The sequence below is a fragment of the Thalassophryne amazonica genome, chromosome 1 (genome assembly GCF_902500255.1).
Source record: "Thalassophryne amazonica chromosome 1, fThaAma1.1, whole genome shotgun sequence".
NCBI lineage: Eukaryota > Metazoa > Chordata > Actinopteri > Batrachoidiformes > Batrachoididae > Thalassophryne > Thalassophryne amazonica.
The window spans coordinates 27,667,970-27,688,054 of record NC_047103.1 but is presented as its reverse complement, the minus strand read 5'-3'; the positions used below and the strand labels follow the sequence as shown (position 1 = coordinate 27,688,054).

The 20,085-nt window shown below is 42.7% G+C and overlaps 1 protein-coding gene across 2 annotated transcripts in view; it reads left to right on the top strand.

Annotated features, from left to right (window-relative positions):
- LOC117507760 (cadherin-18) overlaps window positions 1–20,085 on the top strand; it is a 480,214-nt gene that overhangs the window by 410,058 nt on the left and 50,071 nt on the right. For both annotated transcript variants that reach the window (XM_034167572.1, XM_034167578.1), the window contains exon 11: window positions 18,940–19,191. In XM_034167572.1, the coding sequence (XP_034023463.1) occupies window positions 18,940–19,191 (252 nt within the window). The remainder of the gene's footprint in view (window positions 1–18,939; window positions 19,192–20,085) is intronic.

Here is a 20,085-nt window from a genome sequence, read left to right as displayed (position 1 = left end):
GAGTGTATATTCCAGGCTCTGCAAGGTCAGCAGTCCTTTTATATGAATCATTATCTACAAAGTATCCTCCTGTTCCCAGCAACCATCCTTTTTCTTTGTAATCCTTTTGTGGCCAGCTTAAACATATTTTTTTGTAGGGTAATTCCAAAAATGGTGTAAGTCCTCCAGGCCCGGATCGTAGACTATTTACATTATTTTCATCCAGTTTGAAGGTCCGCAGCATGATTCAGAGTGAGTTGTCACTCTGCCATCGGTCTCCTTCTCTTTCTGCCAAGATGCACCACCATAGGGAATAGTCGTTGTCTCTTAAAGAGATGAGTGTAGATGGGAGATGGGTGCTTAAGTTCTGAATCCATTCCTTTCCATGCCCACTTACACATCGTAACAATTATTCTGTCAGGTTTAGGGAGGGGTCCCTCAGGGATCCTCTGTACTTGATGTGGGGGTACATAGTTCCATAGATCTTGCCAATGCTGCCAAAACTGGTTTCCAGAATACCTGGTTTGTGATAAGGCTAGATAAAGGGGAACTATAGGCTTGGCTTCTTGATCCTTGGGCTCAATTTGAAGCTGAATCTTCCTTGCTTGACAACAGTTCCAGACTCCTCTTTTGTACAGGTAGAAGAAGTCTTGATTTACAAAAATTGTTGGTATGGTTGGGGGTAGGCAGCTCATACAGGCCAGGGGTTGATCGATAACTCTCAAATTTAATGTCTGGTTATCTAAAACGTGATATCTTGGGTCTTGCATGTTGGGGCTTGTCGTCCAGATCAAGCACTGGTTAAGGTATATTTCAACATAGACTCCTTGGAGTGGCTCAACGTAATTAATCCACCATCTCAATGTGAATCTTAGGTCCTTGAGTTGTAGGTAAACCACATTTAATATCCAAGGGTAGGTGCCTGGACATCTTGGAACCGATTGGGGTATTCTTCGGCATCCTTTTATGTACCAATGCTGCAGACTTTCATCGCTCAGCACTCGTTCAGCAAGTAATTTTTGTCCTGTTGTCTCTGTTAAGTCGGCATCTCTTTTATATTCATAATTTGAGACATAATATCCTTTAGATGCTAGTTCCCAATCTTCTTCCTCAAAATCTTTTTCTGGCCAATTTAAGTATAGTTTCTCAGCACCAAAGCCACATTGTATGTAGGGTCCAAGTCTTCCTCGATTATTAATAATGGGTACTCTATTTACATCTGGTCCTTGCGACATTTTGCAAACAGCCGCTTCTTTTTACTTCCTTGTCCCACGGAAAATGGAGGGAAACATCCAGCGACTCCGAGACTTTCCTGATTTTTCCTTACCTTGAGTCGGTTGGTGTAACGACTGCTGATGTTCCTCCAGGAGGTCAACATGTGCTCCGACAGAGTAAACCCCCACATAGGGGACCAACACCATCAGCACTGTGAGCCGCACCTTAATTGTTTGGTCCGGCCTACTAGGAGTGTCCGCTCTGCTAGCCACTCCCCCCATAGATTGTATCCTCCTCTTTCTCACCCATTCTTCGGGTGTCACGTGGTACTCGGCTGACTTCTTCTTCGGTTTTGCTGCTTTATTTCCCCAGGCGTCTAGTCGTTTATGGAAATCAACAAAATTGGAGGTCCACAGGCTACATTTAAGAGATCTAATATCCTCCTTAAATAAGATGTTAGAGGAGGCCAGGGAAAGCTATTTTTATCAGCTAATTGCCTCAAATAAGAGAAATCCCAAAGTGCTCTTTGACACAATCACCTCTATTGTGTCATCTGATGCTGCTGTAACTCCTGTTCTTCCTAAAACAAGTAGTGATGAGTTCCTTAATTTCTTCATTGACAAAGTCAGAGTCATAAAAGATAGTTTGCCACTCTCATTGCCCTCTTGTTGTGATTTCCGGTATTTGGGACCTCCCACTCAATGCTGGACGTCTTTTAAGCTTGTTACAATTGAGGACATTCTATCTGTCATCAACATAATGAAACCAACCTCTGGTATTTTGGATGTAGTTCCTTTTAGATTGTTTATGAATGTTTTTGACTCTATTGGGCCTTGTATTGTTAAAATTTTCAATATGTCTTTGTCGACTGGTGTGTTTCCTTGTTCTTTTAAACATGCTGTTGTGGAACCACGGCTAAAGAAAGCAGGATTGGACTCTATGGAACTGAAGAACTTTAGGCCAATATCAAATACCCCCTTTTTGGCTAAAGTCTTGGAAAAGGTGGTCTGTGTCCAACTTAAATCATTTTTGCAGACTAACAACATCTATGACACATTTCAGTCCAGGTACCGTGAGTTTCATTCCACTGAAACTGCCCTGTTGAAGGTGGCTAGTGACATTATGATGGCCGCTGATAGTGGTAAATGTTCTGTGCTGGTTTTATTGGATCTGTCATCTGCATTCGATACCGTTGACCATGGCATTTTGATTAATAGATTGCGGGATACGGTTGGCATGTCAGGTCCTGTATTAGAGTGGTTTAGCTCTTACTTGGTTGGTAGAACTTTTAGTGTTTCTGTGAACAATGTGATGTCTGAATCTGCTGATCTTTTGTGGGGTGTCCCGCAGGGCTCAGTCCTGGGTCCAATTTTGTTCCTGCTGTATATCCTTCCTCTTGGTAAGCTGATCCAGCAGTTCTGCGATGTGTCCTACCATTTGTATGCCAATGACTTGCAGCTGTACTGTTCTTTTAAGACAACTGAAGCACAGAAAATTTGTTCTCTCATTAGTTGTCTCACTAAAATTACAGAATGGCTTACTGAAAACAGCCTGCAGTTGAATTCTAATAAGACTGAGACATTGATTGTAGCTCCAGATAGTGCTATGTCTGTCATTAAGAATCACCTTGGTAATCTGAGCAGCTCTGTTAAAGGCAGCCTGCGTAACCTGGGTGTCATTTTGGATGGAGGGATGTCTTTGGAACATCACACCAGGCAGCTCGTTGAGAACTGTTTTTTTCAAATTCGAAACATTTCCAAATTACGCAAAATGGTGGCTTTTAATGAGGTAGAGATGATTGTGCATGCATTTGTTTCTTCACGACTTGATTATTGTAACAGTCTTTTTACATGCCTCAGTAAGAAAGAGCTGGCCCGCCTGCAGGTAGTGCAAAATTCTGCTGCACGACTTCTTATCCGCGCCCACAGGAGAATGCATATTACTCCTGTCCTCAAGTCTTTACATTGGCTCCCTGTTTTTTACAGGATAAATTACAAAATCCTTGTGCTGACCTTTAGAGCTCTACATGGGCAGGCACTGGAATACATTAAGGACCTGATCCAGCCTTATGTTTCCAGCAGGAGTTTGAGGTCTTCCTATCAGAACCTGCTGATGGTTCCCCGAACTTGTTTTAAAACTCGAGGGGACAGATCTTTTAAAGCTGTGGCACCTCGCCTCTGGAATGAGCTTCCCTGTTCTCTTCGCTCACTGGATTCTGTAGATGTTTTTAGACAGCAACTAAAGACACATTTTTTTAAACTGGCATTTTAGTGTCAATTTATTTTATTGTTCTATATTTGTATGTATTGTTTTATTGTCTATTTATATCGTGTGAAGCACTTTGTGACCTTGGTCTGTGAAAAGTGCTATATAAATAAAGCTTACTTACTTACTTACTTAGTCCAGTGGTAAAATAATGCATGAGGGTTTCTCTGCCCCCTTTTTCTTGTGGCACCTCTTCTGCATCTTCCAGTAGAACTTATGGTTTTTTAGAACTTCTTCTATCAATTTGGCCCAAGTTGTCAATTCCCAAGGGCTGATCCATCCTTCTTCTTGGGCTTTTTGCTGTTGATCATCTGTCAGTCCTCCCATCATGTCTGTATATCCGGGTCGCTCCGGATCTCTATACACTCTGAACACCAGTGGAATTTGCACTGTGTCTATTGGAGGGTCATAAGTTTGCCCATACTCTGGACCATGGGACCAACTTTGATGTATAGCTTCATGCAACAAAGACGGCTTTCGCTCACCACCTCCTCCAGCTTGGTCACTTCCTCCTGCTCTAGTTGTTTCTAACATCAAATAGACACTTGGTGCCGTTGGACTCACGTCACCACTGCCTTGATTCCCTTCTGCTTGATCAAGTGCAACTGTTGCTGCAGGATTAGCCCAACAGGCTTCATCGGTGTGAAAGGTCCTCAGGGGGTCCAAAAACCTTCTTACTTTCCATCCTTCTGCTCTTACCACATGCAGTAGTCTTCCCATATGAGTTCTTGCTTTACACACCAGGCAATACTCGATCTCATGTCCATTCCAATAGCATGAACACACCTGCATATCCACATTGTCTCCACGTATGTCCCACTGGGTGTAAAAGACCATTCTTGGCAAGTGGGTTAGTTGGCATAACCCACATACTAGTGCATCCAAAACCTTCACCGGCTTGTGAAGTAATTGCTTGAACTCATTTTTTGCCCCACTTGGAATTGGGGGTTTTCTAACCCCAGGTCCCGACCATTGGACCATCAGCGGTACTTCTTTGTGGCAAATCACACAGTGATTCTCAACTTTTTTCCATTGTAATATCTCCTTTTCTTTAGATAAATATCCTTTCTTTGCATGATATAGTTTCCTCAGGGCTCTGCCTGCCCAGAGGCCATCTTTTGTTCTTCTTAAGGCAACCACCCCATTGACAGTGGCCATTCTGACAAAGGGTGGAAGATCTTGGGTGTTTTTGGCCATGTTTAGCTCCTAGTTTCGTCTAGTTAGGAGTTGGCTTCAGCTGCTCCACTCCTTGGATTCCCTTCTTCTTCAATTCTACTGTGTTGCTGTCCAGTATCTTCACTACTGTATCTGTGGTCTCATACTTAGGTTTAACAGCAGTGTTGGTTAGGTGATCTCGAGCTCTCACCCACACCTTCTGCCCAACCTTAAATGGGATCTTTGGTTCTGGTTCTCTGTCCCTTTTAGTCTGACTCCGCCCCACTTCCGGTGTTGAAAATGGGCGTTGGTTCAGTTCTTGTGAAGGGGTGGGCTTGCCGGCACGATGGCGGTCATTCAGGGCCTGTCCAATTTCCAGGGCCTTAGTACTCCATTCCCTCGTGTTAGCATTTTTCCCAATCCAGTTTTTCACCAGTCCAATAGCCCTTTTCACAACTCCATTTGCTTGAGGAGTGTATGGGGGCGAGTAAATTCTCATTACTCCATTTTTCTGGCACCACTGGTCGACCTGAGCATTACGGAAATGTGTCCCATTGTCCGTTCTCAGCTCCCTAGGTATCCCCAGATTTGAACACACTTGATCCAACATGCTGATCACACTGCTGCCATTGGCTTTTCTCACAGGCTTAACAGTCACATAGCCCGACATAGAGTCCACAAGCACCAACAGATACTTTTCTCCTTTCTTACCGGTCACCCCCATGGGCCCGGCAACATCCATGCATACTGATCCCCATGGAACAGTACTCCTTATGGTGAAACCATCCACCCTTTGTGCTCGTCGTCCTGCATTGTATCGACCACATACTTCACAGTCTTTGAGGACTCGGCAGACTTGGTTTCTCGGAATCCAAAGTTGCAGCTTCTCCAGCTCCTTCCGTGTGGGAATGGTGCCTGCATGGCCAAGCGCTTCATGTACAGCCAGCACCACTTCTTTCACGGACTCTTTTGGAACTACCCTTCCCTTGGGTGTCTGTTCCCACTTCTCAATCCCGACAACGACGACTTTTCTCAGCTGCACATAGCGGTCCACTTCTTCGTTCCTGCTCCAATGTGCTCCTTCTTTTACATGGGCCTTCTGATGTACCACATCTAAGTCCATTGTTAGCCTCAACTTGGCTATTTTCCTCCACAAATCCATATGAGCTACAGGCTTCCCCTTAGCTCCCTCAAATCCATTTTCTTCCCAAATGGATAAGTCCTCTTTCAGGGCTTGTGCGCAGTAATGACTGTCTGTAATCGCTTTAGCCCTTTTTACTCTCCTCTTGTTTAACTCCAAGAGTCCTTCCAGTATTGCTGTAACTTCTCCGGCTTGGGCACTCCCTGGCGTTTGACCTTTTTGACGATATTTCTCCTTATCTTGATACTTCAGAATATAGCCCCAATAAGCTATATTGTCTGTACCCTTCTTCGACCCATCGGTGTACATAGTCCAGTCGTATGGCTCCATAGGGAGTTGCCTCTCCTTCGGCAACTTTTTTGTCGCCGACTGTTTTGGCCCAATTTCCAGCTCAGGGTCTAGCAGGATGTACTCCCACCTTCCCCATCTGGCATTTGTGGCTTTAGTACTCTCAATAGTTCCTTTCCTTAGGAACCGGTGGACTTGGCTTTGAGTGATAACTTTTATTCCCTGACCTTGTGCAAGTTCTTTTAATGCACTCCAATATCTAGCCAGGACTGCCAGTTCTTTTTCTTCCGGTGGATATTTTCTCTCAATCGAAGACAGAGTATAGCTCCACAATGTTACCATACCCCCTCCTTCGTTGCTCACTTTTACCACCGAATCCTCTTCTTCACAGCTTATTTCGGCTAGCAGACGAGTAGTCAGACTACGTGGCTCCAGCCTAACTGCGTCTTGAATGGCTTTCTTTAGCTTTTCCAAGCAATCCTGATCTGTAGCTGTCCAAATCCATTGCTTTTGCTCTTGTCCATTAGGTTTCTTCTTGAGACGAGCATAAAGGGGCTTTGCGTATCTCTGATAGTGTGGAATGTGATCTCTCACATAGTTACACAATCCCAATATTTTCTGTAGGTCATTCTCAGATTGCAGTGGTTTAATCTGACTCAATTTTTCTCGGTATACTTCTGAGAGTCCCAGGTCTGATGATACCTGGAATCCCAAATAGTTAACCTTGAATTGTCCAAACTGACATTTCTTCAGGTTGAGTTTTAATCCAGCTTCTGTGAGCTTCTGTATCACCTTTTGCAGCCTCATTAGGTGTTCATTTTCATCATCATCTGCGATAAACACATCATCGATGTAGACTGTTACTCCCAGATCTTTTAATATTTCCATTACTGCTGCTTAGAACACATTTGGTGAATTTCTGTATCCCTGCGGGAGTCGTTGCCACACATAACTTTTCCCCTTATGTGTGAATGCTGTTTTCCCTTGTGACTGTTTTGCTAATCGCAGGGAAAAGAATCCATTTGCCAGATCAATGCATGATTTGTATCTCTTAATTTGGAGCGTTTTCAGTGCTCCTTGGGGATTTATCAAACTCGCTCTATTGGCTATTGTTCGTCGATTGAGAGCCTTGAAGTTGATTACTGGTCTCCAGCCTCCTCCTGCCGACTCTGGCTTCTTAACTGCTTGGATGGGGCTGTTAGTGATTGGATTCAATTCCACTCGAATGATCCCCAAAGCTTCGAATTCTTTTACTATTTTATCCATTTCCTCAACCGCTCCAGGGTTCAAGGGATATTGTTGCACCGGTGGATGTACTCCTCCTTCGATGACATGAATGTATTTAGCCCCCAAATCTCCACAATCATTTTTAAATCGTGCTACTTTAGCTTTGGAGATAATTTCCCTCAATTTTTCTTTTCAGAGAAATCACTTTCTTCAATCTTTTCTTCTGTGACAGCCGGTACATCCACTTCTTTGTACCAGCTTACTGGACTCTTTCCAATTGGAGTCATATCCATACGTACAACTCTTGCTTGTAATTTTCTCACTTGTCGTCTTATTAGAGTTTGAAGCCTTTTGGGCCGATGCAGTTCTCTCAAATCCTTGACTGTTATCAAATTAAAGGGGCCTTTTATCCAAACTACCCCTTTCCATATTCCAAATGGTCTTTTCTCCATTGCCGCATTTGCATACTGGATTAGTAGGTATCCTTTGGTCTTGAGGCTTCTGCGGGTCATGGACACCTCTGCTCCCGTGTCCACCAGGTACGGTTCTCCATCCACATCAGTGTAGATATTGTCCCCCTCCCAGTAGGCATGGTCTAGCGTGACCCGCGCCTCCGAAGCCATTACTTCTTCTGCCCTCCAGCTGCCGCTGAGGCTTGGCGGACTTCCTGGAGGGCTTTCCTTTGTTCTGGAGTTAATTTATCGTACTCCTCTTTAGGGAGATAGCCACCACTACGAGGTGCAGGTGTAGGTTGCGATTGTGGTGGTGGAGAGCTCCATTGTCCAGCTGGAGGCCTTTGATTATTCCTCTGTGGTGTTTGATGCGGCTGAGGAGGTGGTGGTTTAGGCTCTGAATTTCTTTTCTCCACTCCCACCGGTTTTTGTCCTGATCTCGGTGTGCTCTCCTTCTTTCTCTTTTCTTCATAGAACTGCTGCTCCAAATCCCAGCTCTTTACCACCGTGTCCATTTGTGGGACTGTAGTGCCGTCTATGTGCATTTTCACAAAAGTTATCGCCCCTCTTCTTCCCTTAGTGACCTCTCTCAGTGCCCTAACATAGCGTTGTGGCAAAATCGTCTGTTTTAGCCCATGCCAAACTTGAACTAATGTTTGACCCTTGTCTAGTCCAGCTTTAGCTCAAGCAATATGGGAATCTTCATCATTGGGATCTTCCAACACTAACCTGGCATAATGGTTTCGTGCTGGTTCACCCCGACTGATGGGTTGACTGGTAACTTTGGCCAGCCACATAGATTTACCCTCTTCGCTGTTAGAAGCTCGGTCAATAAGGGGCCACACTTCTTTCAAATAGTCTTTTAGGTCTTCATTTGGTTCTTTCTCTCTCACCAGCATCTTTAATTTCTTGAATTCCCGGAATTCCCTGCCGTCTGCTTGAATTTCAGCTTGAATTGCTGGCAGACTTTGCTCTCTAGATCCAGCAGGAAAGTCCTGATTTGGGAGGCTCACTTGTAATCCTGACGATGGTGGAATTGTTTCTCCCTCATCATCCAGATTTTCTTCATTAATTTCTCTCAACACTTGCTGTGACCAGCGTAAAGCTGCTGTTTTTAATTTTCTCAACATCACATCATGGGCAACGCCTAAATAGGCGACTCTGAAGTTATTTGTTAACTCTTTACAGGCAGTCAGTGTAGGATAGAAGGGCCACATTAGTATATTAGCCCACTCTCCAACAGTAGCTGTTACCTCGAGAGTTTTCTTTTCATCTTGTCTCTCAATCCACTCTTCTGGGATGTCATACCCAGTTTGTCCAACTTTTGGAGCATAGGTTTGTCGCTTATCTCGGGTCTCCATTGGATTGACCCTGACATCTCTTGCAATTCTCTCTGATGCTACACGCACATTATACACCCCAACTTCTTTCTTTCGTCCTCTGTAGCGTCCAGTTTGTAGTTCTGGGCGTGAGACTTCTCTTTCCCCTACCACAGATAGCGGTTTGTCCTCTTCTGAGTCTTGTGATTGATCTCCTCTTCAGACTCTCTTTCCTGGTCCTCATCCATATCAGATTCATGGGTCTTGTGGTTGTGGGTCCCTGTTTTGTTCTGACCTTCGGGGTGACCCGGTTGCTTCGACATTCCCGACAGGTAGAGGAATGAATATAGGATCCTCTTCTCCATTATCCGGTGGAGGAGCCTGGAAAGGCTCTCTCATCCGAGATTGGGAGCTTGTGGGGTGTATGATAGTCTGGAGCCCACTTGTAACTCGTTTTAATGTTGGTCGTGGGGTTTTAATCCTTAATTGCTGCACTCCCACAGCATGAACTGATCTTTTATCACTTGTTGCCGTGGGGATGGACTGCATCACTAGCGGGGAACTAGTTGCCACTCCACTTGCTCCAACTGCACCCTTCCTTGCACCTGCTCTGTTTGGTCCTAGGTTCACCGCTTCAAGTGCCCTTCTCACTCGATCTTGCTCCTGCTCATTGCTAGTGACCACCACAATTTCTCTCATTGATCACCATACTCCTGGGGTGCGCATATGTAGGTTCATGGCTGCCATGGCCACCTTTTCTGCCTCTTCCCATGTCATATGTCCAGATCGTAATCCGTCCACACATATCACTACCCACCGATGCTGGCATTCTTTGGCCAAATCAATAGCTGTTCCCAGAGTTTTCAGCATTTCCTCCATGTATTCGATTTAATTTTCTCTCCCTGAGTAGCTTTCAAAGGGCACATGTATGAGTGCATGATAAGTCATTTGTGGTGCGCTTGTTATCACCATCGATTTTCTGTCCAGACCTTTCCCTTTTATACTCTTGAGCTCTTCTTGGTATTCTTTGCCTGCCCGCTCCTTGAGCTTTGCTCAGAATTTTAGTTTGGCAATTTTCAGTCTGGTATTTGTGAAGACAATGAGACTATCTCCATCTATATCCCAAGGACTGCCAAAATAATGATATGCCCGTCTTCCATCTTGGGTCACCATTTTTTTGGTTCCTTCGGGCATAGGGTTCAATTCCTCCATGTAGTCAGATTCAGCATATACATGGTGGGTTTTTGCTTTAGATTTTCTAAAGATCTCCTGCGAACGCCCTTCCTCTTTAATATGGTAACTCGGTCCGGCAACACATTCTTCAGCTTTAAGCTGTCCCAAGCTTCTGGGCCCACATTCCGGCGATTGATGGAATATCTGTCCAGACACTCCCTGAAGACTTCTTTGTCTTTTATCCTGCTCAACCAGGCGTTCTGTCTGTTTTCTAACTGTTGAGGTTGTTCCTCTCACACTTCCCAAGGGCAAATTTTGCCACACTGGGTCAAAGCTTGTGTGGAGCTGGTCTGGGCTTTTATATTCTTGACCATTTCCCCCAGGATTAGGACCTCCCGGGGATATCGATTCATCTCCACTTCCCTCTGGCTTGTTTTCCTCATCACTTTGTTCGGATTCGGCCTGGGAGTCTATCTTGCCCTTGTCTTCATTGTCGAGGATCTGACTTCCACTCATATCTTCCATTATAGGATATTGTTCCTTAAGCATTCTTCCTAACCCTTTTAGCCATTCTGCCATGGACTTAAACTCAGCATATATGGATGCTGATTTTGCTTTAACATCAACCAGGACCGTCTCTACTCCCAACAACCCAGCTGTCATTTTTACTACGGAGTCATAACTTTTCTCAGGACTTATTAAGGTGGTGATTTGTCCTCTTTTCCACTCTTCTCCGAGAAGTTTGCACCACCATTCAAGCCACTCTCTGGTCCCCATCTTGTCCTTTGGGACTGGTGGGCTCCCCAAAACGGCCAGGATCTGCCCCTCCTTATGTTTACCTGGATAATATATCCCTAATGTACGTATAGTTTCTGCCATATCTTCTTTGAAACATTCTTCATCAGTTTCCACACTTTGATCTATGACATATTTTTGAACTGTTTCTGTCCAAGTATCATATCCTCGTCCATACAATACCACTCTGTGTGGCCGAAAATCCACTTCTTTTCCCCCTTCATGTTTGGATTCAGGGTTTGCTACGGGTCCTGGCTCTTCTTCAGCCATATTTTCACTACTTGTTCTTAATACTAACCTTACTGTTTCATAATGATTGTCCTCTCTTTATTCTCTCGGTTGCTGAGATTGTCGATTCCACCACTGTCGTCTCCTTGACTTCAGCTATGGTCCTTGTCGTCTCGAGTCGTCTGCCTTTCAAAGCCTCTCTTGGCGCCTTGAGTCAGGGATGAGTGACAGACTACTTGGCTATTCAGCGCTAATTCCAGAGGTTAACTCCAAATCAGCTGCTCCTTCTCCCGCTTCTCCCCTCAGGAGCCTTACGGGTTGATGATCCTATTCTCTCTTGTAGATCACCATTTTGCACGGTATACTCTCATACCTGCTCTCTTGACGATTCGATCCAGCAGGCTCCCTCGCCTGCTTCCCTTCCTCGTCGTTTGTTGATGATCCAGCAGGCTATCCCCGTCTGCTTCTCGTCCCAGTCCAGACGATCCAGCAGTGACACGTCTGCTTCTTGTCCTTGATCCCAGCTCCCTGGAATACTTACTCCTGTTGTCTTTACTTCGTCCTTCTGGTGGTCGCCTCCAAATTTTCACACCTCTGGAGGACAGATATGTTTTAAGCCGTTACTGGACCTATACAGGCCATCAGCCGACACTCTCCACAACACTGTCTCCTTTGGTGATCTACTCAGGGGCTTTCCACCTGCCCAATGGCAAAGACTCTCCTTTGGCCAGGATTCTTCCTCGGACCCAACTACACTTCGTCAGGTCCCTGTTCGGGCGCCACGTATCAGATCCCGCTTTTTTAGATACACGGCACACGCTCACCCTCCGATGAGTGTGTTTGTGTACAAAACCAGCTCTCCGTCTCTGGGGTCCGACCTTCGTGTCTCCACGGGTACCCGGCAGGGCTGCACAAAGGCTGTTCAAGCTGGTGGCGAGGAGATTCGTCTAGCTGCTCACTGCCTCCATCCGGACGTCCACCCCGCTGAAGCTGATCTTGCACCCCGGTCGAATAGCCTTCTCAGGAACCAGGATACGAACTGGCCACGCCCGTTAACGGCAGCTCTCCTCTTATGGATCAGGGCTCTTGGAATGTTGCTAGATTTTGAATTCAGTGACTCGTACAGCGAGTCCCCAGGATGTGTTATTTTCATAAAAAAAAAAAACAGACTAACCTTTTAGAGCCTTTTTGATGTTGTACACCCAATAAACTTTAACTTTTACACCTTAAGAAGCATCAATAATCCAATGTCCGAGCCTTAATACTTTAACTGGAAATTTATTGCAGGTTTGGAAGTGCCAATAACATAATCAAAATAGGTTATATGGTGATAATTTCACAACAGTAATTCAAGTATAATTAGAATAATGATTGGCAGAGATTTTTGTTTTTAATTCAATAATTCTGACTGATCTTACTTTGACTGGGACTGGATTGACTTCTTAACAATTTTTTCTAGGAGTGAGGGAAGGAGGTTTTTGAGGTTAGGGTCCCCAGCTCGATGAACTTGATTTCCTCTTCATCAGCTATTAGTCGTTAGCTGACCACGATCCTTGTGTGATGTTGTAATCCTTCAGGAAGTTAATCCACATAAGAATTTATTCCATCTTCAATCAACCAAAAGTTGATCTAATCCATTCTGGTATGCGGTGATGTTCCTTGAGAGAGAAATCGTTGAACATTCCCCACTCAGACTTAAGGCCAGTGGTTACTCTTCCGTTGTTCTGCTACTCCGTGACTGGACAGCCTGAGTGGGAGTTGAAAACTCACTCAAATTATCTTTTATGGCTCCAATCCTCTCACTCCATGATTCCAATTGATGCTCACAAGATGGTCAAGTCTTGTGATTTCCTCGTAGCAGGGGAGTAGTGGCAACAGCACCTCTCCCTGGAAGAATAACCCCGTTTTCTGATGTTTCACAGTTTATATATGTGCTTGACTCTTGTTGTCTTCAGATGATCTTGGTTACCATGGGGACACTGTTGACTCAAAACCTCCTCCCTTCTCCTTCCACTTACTGGAAATCTCTGCAGCTCCTGCCAGTAACTTATTTCTCAAGTTCCTCTTTTCTGTTAACACTTCAGCTTTTCTGAGAATTCATTCTTTTAAATCATTTCTTCAAAATCACATCAATCATATTCAATCATTTCATTACAGCTCTCTTTCACATAAAAACAATTCATATGATCATATACAAACATTTTCATTCCTCATTATTCATTTCATATTTTACTAACATTTTAATCATTTGATCAGTTGTTTAACATCAGCTTCACTTCCTCTTTTTCTCTGACTCTGCACTCTTTATGAAAAACAACTCATATAATCATTCATTTCACTTATTTGTAACATACTTTTTCTAATACTTTTTCTAATCAACTCTTAATTTTAACACATTAATACTTCATTTGATCATACTTGTCATGTTAGAATCATTCTTAGACATATTCCATCGTCTTCACCACTGAGTTCATTCCGTGTGCCTCCCCATTTGCAATGGAAAAGTCTGGTATGACCTCACTTACTTCTGTAAGGTACCAAACAGTGTGCAGTTTAATCCAACAGCATGTATATTAATCCCATGGCACGTATTATATTCCAAGATGAAAACAAGCTGAAAGCAAGCTTAAAGTAATCTTTCCTGACAACTGTTGGATAGAGTTAAATAAAGCCACTCTGTTTATCTCTGACATCATGCCCCGGTCTTACTTGGAGGCGCAGTGCAGCTGGTCTCCGTGAGGTCCAAGGCTGGAAGCTGTCTTGTTTTCAGTCAAGGAACCATCCACCTGCATAGCTGTCTCCGGTACCTTGGCAAAGGGACTCTGCCGGTCACCACACCTGATTACGTGGGTTACCAGGAGCGCTTTCCGTTGTAATTGCTGTGACTTGTGATGGCAGTTCACTCTATGTTGCGGCTTAGCTGACCTGGATGTTTTTATCTCTGCAGCACTTGTAGTCTGAGCTGTCAGAATAAAGGTTTGAGCGTCTTTATTCTCTATCAAAAAAAAAAAAAAATCAACAATTCATTTTTCATCATCGTCTGTGAAAGCCGGGTCAAATCAAAAGCTCAATACAAAAATAATTGACTTCATGAGAAAAATGTTCACGAGAGGAATTTGGAGTTTAAGCAGAAAAATGTTTTAATTTGAAAAATTGAAAAAGCAAGTTAAATGCACCTGCACGTTTAACTTTAACAAAGTTGAAAAAGTTATCTGTTGAAAAAAGAAAAAGTAATTTCTTGTTGGCGCGCACAAACAAGAAATAAGTTTTAAGCAGCACATGGTTTCAAACAAAGGGTTGTAAAATTGTGGGATGGCGAGGCAGCATCTCAAGACCCAGGGAAAAGAGAGTGTAAGAGAAGAGCCAGTCAAAAGAGGCAGACGAAAGAGAGAAGAGAACGAGTTCCCGGGGCGCAGGCTTTTAAAGGGTTAAAAGCTCCACCCCCATGAATTCTGGGTACTGTAGTTTTTTTTTCCTGTGTTTCTTTGTCTGTTTTATATATATATATATATATATATATATATATATGTATCACTGTCCACTCCTGGATTCCCGCTTCAAAACCAAACAAGTCCTGTAGGATAATGTTTAAAATGGTTTTCTGTGGAAATACACATACAACACAATTATATATGAAAAAGCACATTAGATAAACTTTCTCCAACCTATGAGCAGAGTATAAAATACCAGATATATCACTTTCATGCGTGAGGTTAAGTAGTCACATGTTTCTTTTTCTTTTCTTTATTTTGTTACAACAATAAAATGCACTTTATAAAACGTGGTTACAATCTAACTCTGCATGAGTTGGTCACATGCCCTTCCCCAATTTGTCCAACAGGGGTCACCCTTGTTCCATGGACTGGGTTTTGGATTTCATCACTAAATGTGAACGAGGTCAATATTGGGGCGATTTTCATCAGAAAAACTGCACTGTGATCAACAAGTTGATGGCAATTCTTCAGTGAGATGGTTTCTCTTGAATCTGGTTGTAAAGACATATTTTTAGGACTTTTGGGGGCAGATATGTCTTTCTGTGGTCTGTTTTTTTTATGAGAGAGGAGCTGGGACATCTGTTTCGGGATCTTGATAAGGGAATTCACAGCTCCATAAGGAATGCAGTTTGGGGAGTCTTAAATCCTGGAAAGGGTGGAGGTTTATGACACCGAGCCATTCTGTGTTGGCTCGGAGGGTCTCCCCTTGACACCTGGAGATATACCAGGCCTTGCTGTGTTGAGTTTCTCCTTTTGAAGAAATTTCATGACCTCTGCTTGATGCAAACATAGGACGTTGAAGGTTGGCACAGCTTTCCAATACACTACTCATACACCTAAAATGCCATCTGCATAGCCAATGCAGTGTAGCGACATGTTTCAGAAAGGTTTGGAAACATATCTGTTCTCAGCTATGTTTGATGGATGCTGCTTCTGGTACACTTTTGACTGGTCACTCAACACTGTCCACATGCATAAAGAAATGCTAGCATTTTACTCTTGCTAACAGGCACTATATGTGTATATAGGAAACCGGGGCATAGTGGATCAGAAATGTTGTTTTGTGGCAGCATAAACACATTATGCTTAGGTGTAGGTCATTCTATTGTGGATTTAATACAGCAAGTTATTGTTTATAAGGATGTTATTTATTTCTCCCAACTGTAATTTACAGGTGTTTAAAATTGATTTAAAAATTTTTGATTCACTGTGCTCTGGACACTAATTCATGGGGCACAGTGAATCAGTGTCCAGAGCACAGTGAATCAACTTAGAATATAATGGAAAAAACACACGATTATAAAGATTTCTTCAAAATGATGTGATATAAGTCCTTTAGAAACTATTATAAATACAACTGTCATAATTTCTGTTCAAACTTGAAAACAGTTGTTTATATACATAAATTATAGAAATAATTCATGGGAAAATATATGTATAAGCTTCAACAAGTAATATTTGTCATCCACTTCATACTGGGGCTTAGTACATCACTTTCTAGACTGATTCACTGTGCCCCAGGTGCATGTGACACACAAGTCATGTTATCAAATAGCTGATAGTCTGGAGAAGACATAACACATGCTCATCAGCTGCACAGGGTAGTCTTCTAACTAACAACAATTTTTGGGCCACCTTTCCTCTGTTGTGAGAAATAAATACAGTACAAAGACACTCACATCTGCACAATTTACTTTTGATAGGAAAAAAAACTGACTTCACTTGCCACTTGTTTTACCCTTAATTTATCGAAAAAGAAAACACTAATTTATAATTTATGATATTGTCGTGCCCCGGTTTCCCCTATCATTTCAAAACAGTCGGTATGAAGGTGAATGTAATTTTACCAGTTAAAATATAATCACCACTCTTATCCATGTTAGGCTACAGTACAGTAATGTAGGAAATAATTTACTTTATTAAAAAAGACAAACATAAAAATTATTTAACTATAACGAGTGCCTGCCTATTTTACGAACGCAAAGATAATGGAAATAAAATTGAGGTAAAAACCAGCAACACAAAAGCATGCTAGACTTTTTGTATGCACTTCATGGCATATGAAGACACAGCAAAGGACATAACATGTGACTTCAGAGATCTGAGGTCAATTGTCGACCATGACTTAAATGTATATTAACCCTCTGGGGTCCCAGTGCATTTTTTGGACAGTTCACTCGCCTGGCATAAATGTTTTATTATTGCTGTTAACAGCTCTCCCTGCATCCCACAATCAAGTTTTATGTCTTTTTTTTTTCAAGACAACCTGTACTTTCAGAATATATATGTTTTGTTGTGTTTTATAAGTGTAATAAAGGTTTACAATCAAAAATAGGCATGGAAAAAATAAAGCAAAAAATAATTTTCCACACACATTTATTCAAAATACACAGCAAGCTATAATAAACAACTATTTTGACACTTTATAAAGGTAATTTGAGGTCTTGTGTGAAAGACTACAACAATAAGGTTCAAACAGTAAACACAAATGCACATTTTGAACAATATATACAAAATGGTCTATGCGTTTTGTTGTCCATTGATATGGTAAACAGTGCTTTACGGAGAGAAAGCAACAGAGTTATCCAGTAACATTCACATGCAAACTAGTGGAGCAATCCTGATAGTTACACACTCTGTTTGAGCACGTGAGATTGTCATCAGAGGCTCTCCGTCTGCTACTGCTTTCACTGATCACTGTGCATAATGGCACAGGGAACACTGAGTATGTACTAATAGTATGTACTCATTGGAGCACCCATGGGGCTATTCAAAGGGGCTAACTAGTAACATATCACTCCTGAAAACGATCTTTGGCTTTTCATGTGAGGTAAATCTGCCCTACGATTGGATTTTGGAAAACCATGTGACGGTGAACCAATTCCGATTGGACACTCACATTGCGCACGTCATCACACAGCTTCTATGAGGACTACAAAGATGGCCGATGGCTGGCTCGAACGTCCACGGAGTTAACGTTTCAGCAAAAAAAAGTAAGTTTCTATCTCAAATCATTCAAAAGTAATTTATAATTTAGTAAAGCTTGGTCTTAGCCGTTGTATATGACGGCGTCGGCCCCAGAGGGTTAATCTGTACCTTTCTATAATTTGACTTTGACTGAGTCATTTCTACCCCCAAAAATGATGATATTGTCGTCAAATTTGTTCACTATGTGTTTTTGCATCCCAGTCTCATGCTTTTTTTACATGCTCCCATCATAAAATGAGTGACCTTTTTGTGACTCTATCCCTTCCCCTAACCCTAACCCTAACCCTAACTATAAACTAACCCTCACCCTTCCCCTGTCTCTCACCATAATGCCCACAGACCCCTCCCCCCCCGCATCACACCACATTTCATGCTCCTGTCACGAAAATGTGATGCGTTTCGTGGCAGTATCACGAACCATAGATAACCCACGCAAACACAGGGTGAAAATACAAACCCCACACAGAAAGGCCACAGGTGGGAAGCAATCCCAAAATCTTGTGAATTTCTTCTCTGTGAGATCAATCATCGTGGAAGACAATTATACTCCTACCACTAGTACTACAGGTCATTGCTTACATACTCATTTTTAAAGCACACCTGTCCTAATAGATTCACCCCCCCCCCCCCCCCCACACACACACACACACACACACACACACACACTTTGGCTTTTCCATCTGATCATGCCAGTTTTAAAGCTTATATCCTCAAATAAGTAGTTTCATACTGTCACATAATAAAAAATTGTTGAGCTTTTTTTTTTTTTTTTAAACTGGCCAAATCATGAGTCATACATAGTATTGTTTTTTTTTCCTTGAAATTTTGTCGTTGCCAAATGAATACAGCATTTCTGATCACTGCACTTGCAGTTTCCAGAACTTCTAATTTTCATGAATCTCCCACAACATTCTGGAAATATCATACAGTGCATCTGAACAATACACGATACCGATTGGGGCTATTCTGAAATCTTGACTCAATTTTCACCTTTATTTAATCAGGTTAGTCCCATTGAGATTGAGATCTCTTTTGCAAGGTAGACCTGGACATTTCTAAAGTTTCCAATTTACTTAACCTGCATGTCCTATAAATATGGGAGGAAACCAGAGCACCCAGAGGAAACCCACGCAAAGACAGGGAGAACATGAAAATAAAAAATTAAGAATAAAAATAATTAAGAATGAGCTTCCTTTAATGATTTATTTGTGTCATTGCAGACAGCACGGCAAGCATTGTTGCAAGGCGCCGGCGCTTTAACCACCTGATCCAGGAGTTGTACGAGCTGCCCATCGTGGTGTGGGATGGTGGGGAGCCTTTGCTGAGTGGCACCAGCACTTTGACTCTGCGGGTTTGCCCATGCCAGCGCCATGGCAGGATCAGGGTGTGCCAAGGAGAGGCGTTCCTGACATCGGCAGGTCTCAGTACTGGAGCGCTCATCGCCATCCTGTTGTGCATAGTTATCCTGTTGGGTAAGTTTGTGTGTTAACTCTATTACATTTGGACAAAAGTCCTGAGGACATACACAGCAAAACCTTAAGTATTATAAACTCAGACTCAAATATTTCACAGTAACTGGATTGTGTCACTGGAAAGGTTACTGGTTAGCTGTTGTTAGAGTGTGTAACCTTTTACCTTGTGGAGTACACTACATAAAGATATTATGACCCCTTTAATCTGGGTTTTTACCTTGTCACATGTTGGAGCGGACCTTTTACCACTGTATTTATCTGAAAACCTGAGACATCAGACCATCTGGTTGGAGCGGAATTGTTTACTTCTGTTAAATCCCATTTAACTGAAAACCCGAGACATAAACCTGGTTGGAGCAGAATTATTTACTTCTGTTAAATACCTGTGAACCCAAACATCAGACACGTGAACCATTTACCTTAGGTCACACACTCTGCACATCTGCACACCCAGCTGCCGAAGTCCAGTCGCCTGACCGACGTCCTCACCTGACCCTAGGATACCACCCACAAAGGAGCCGCCTGTGCACCTCCACGACGACCAACCTTCAACTGTCTCCATCCCGCAGTCAGCCAGACCCTGCGACCGAAACTGCCGACTGATAACAACAGAAGACATCTGCTTCTAACGTTCACCAGCACCTTTAGTTTTTTCATCTCCCTATCTGCCTACCAAAACATGGCAACACTTGCAAATGGTTATATGAGAATACAGCAACTCCTAATGAATATATGGAAATTAAATAAAAGCACTTAGAAACTAATTCAAACAATACACATCATATGAAATAAGCAACTAACATTAGCATAGTTAATATAAAAACATACTACAGTTGTATATCTTTCACTATGTTAAAGAACATGTCATACCAAAATCATAGATTTCGGCTTTGT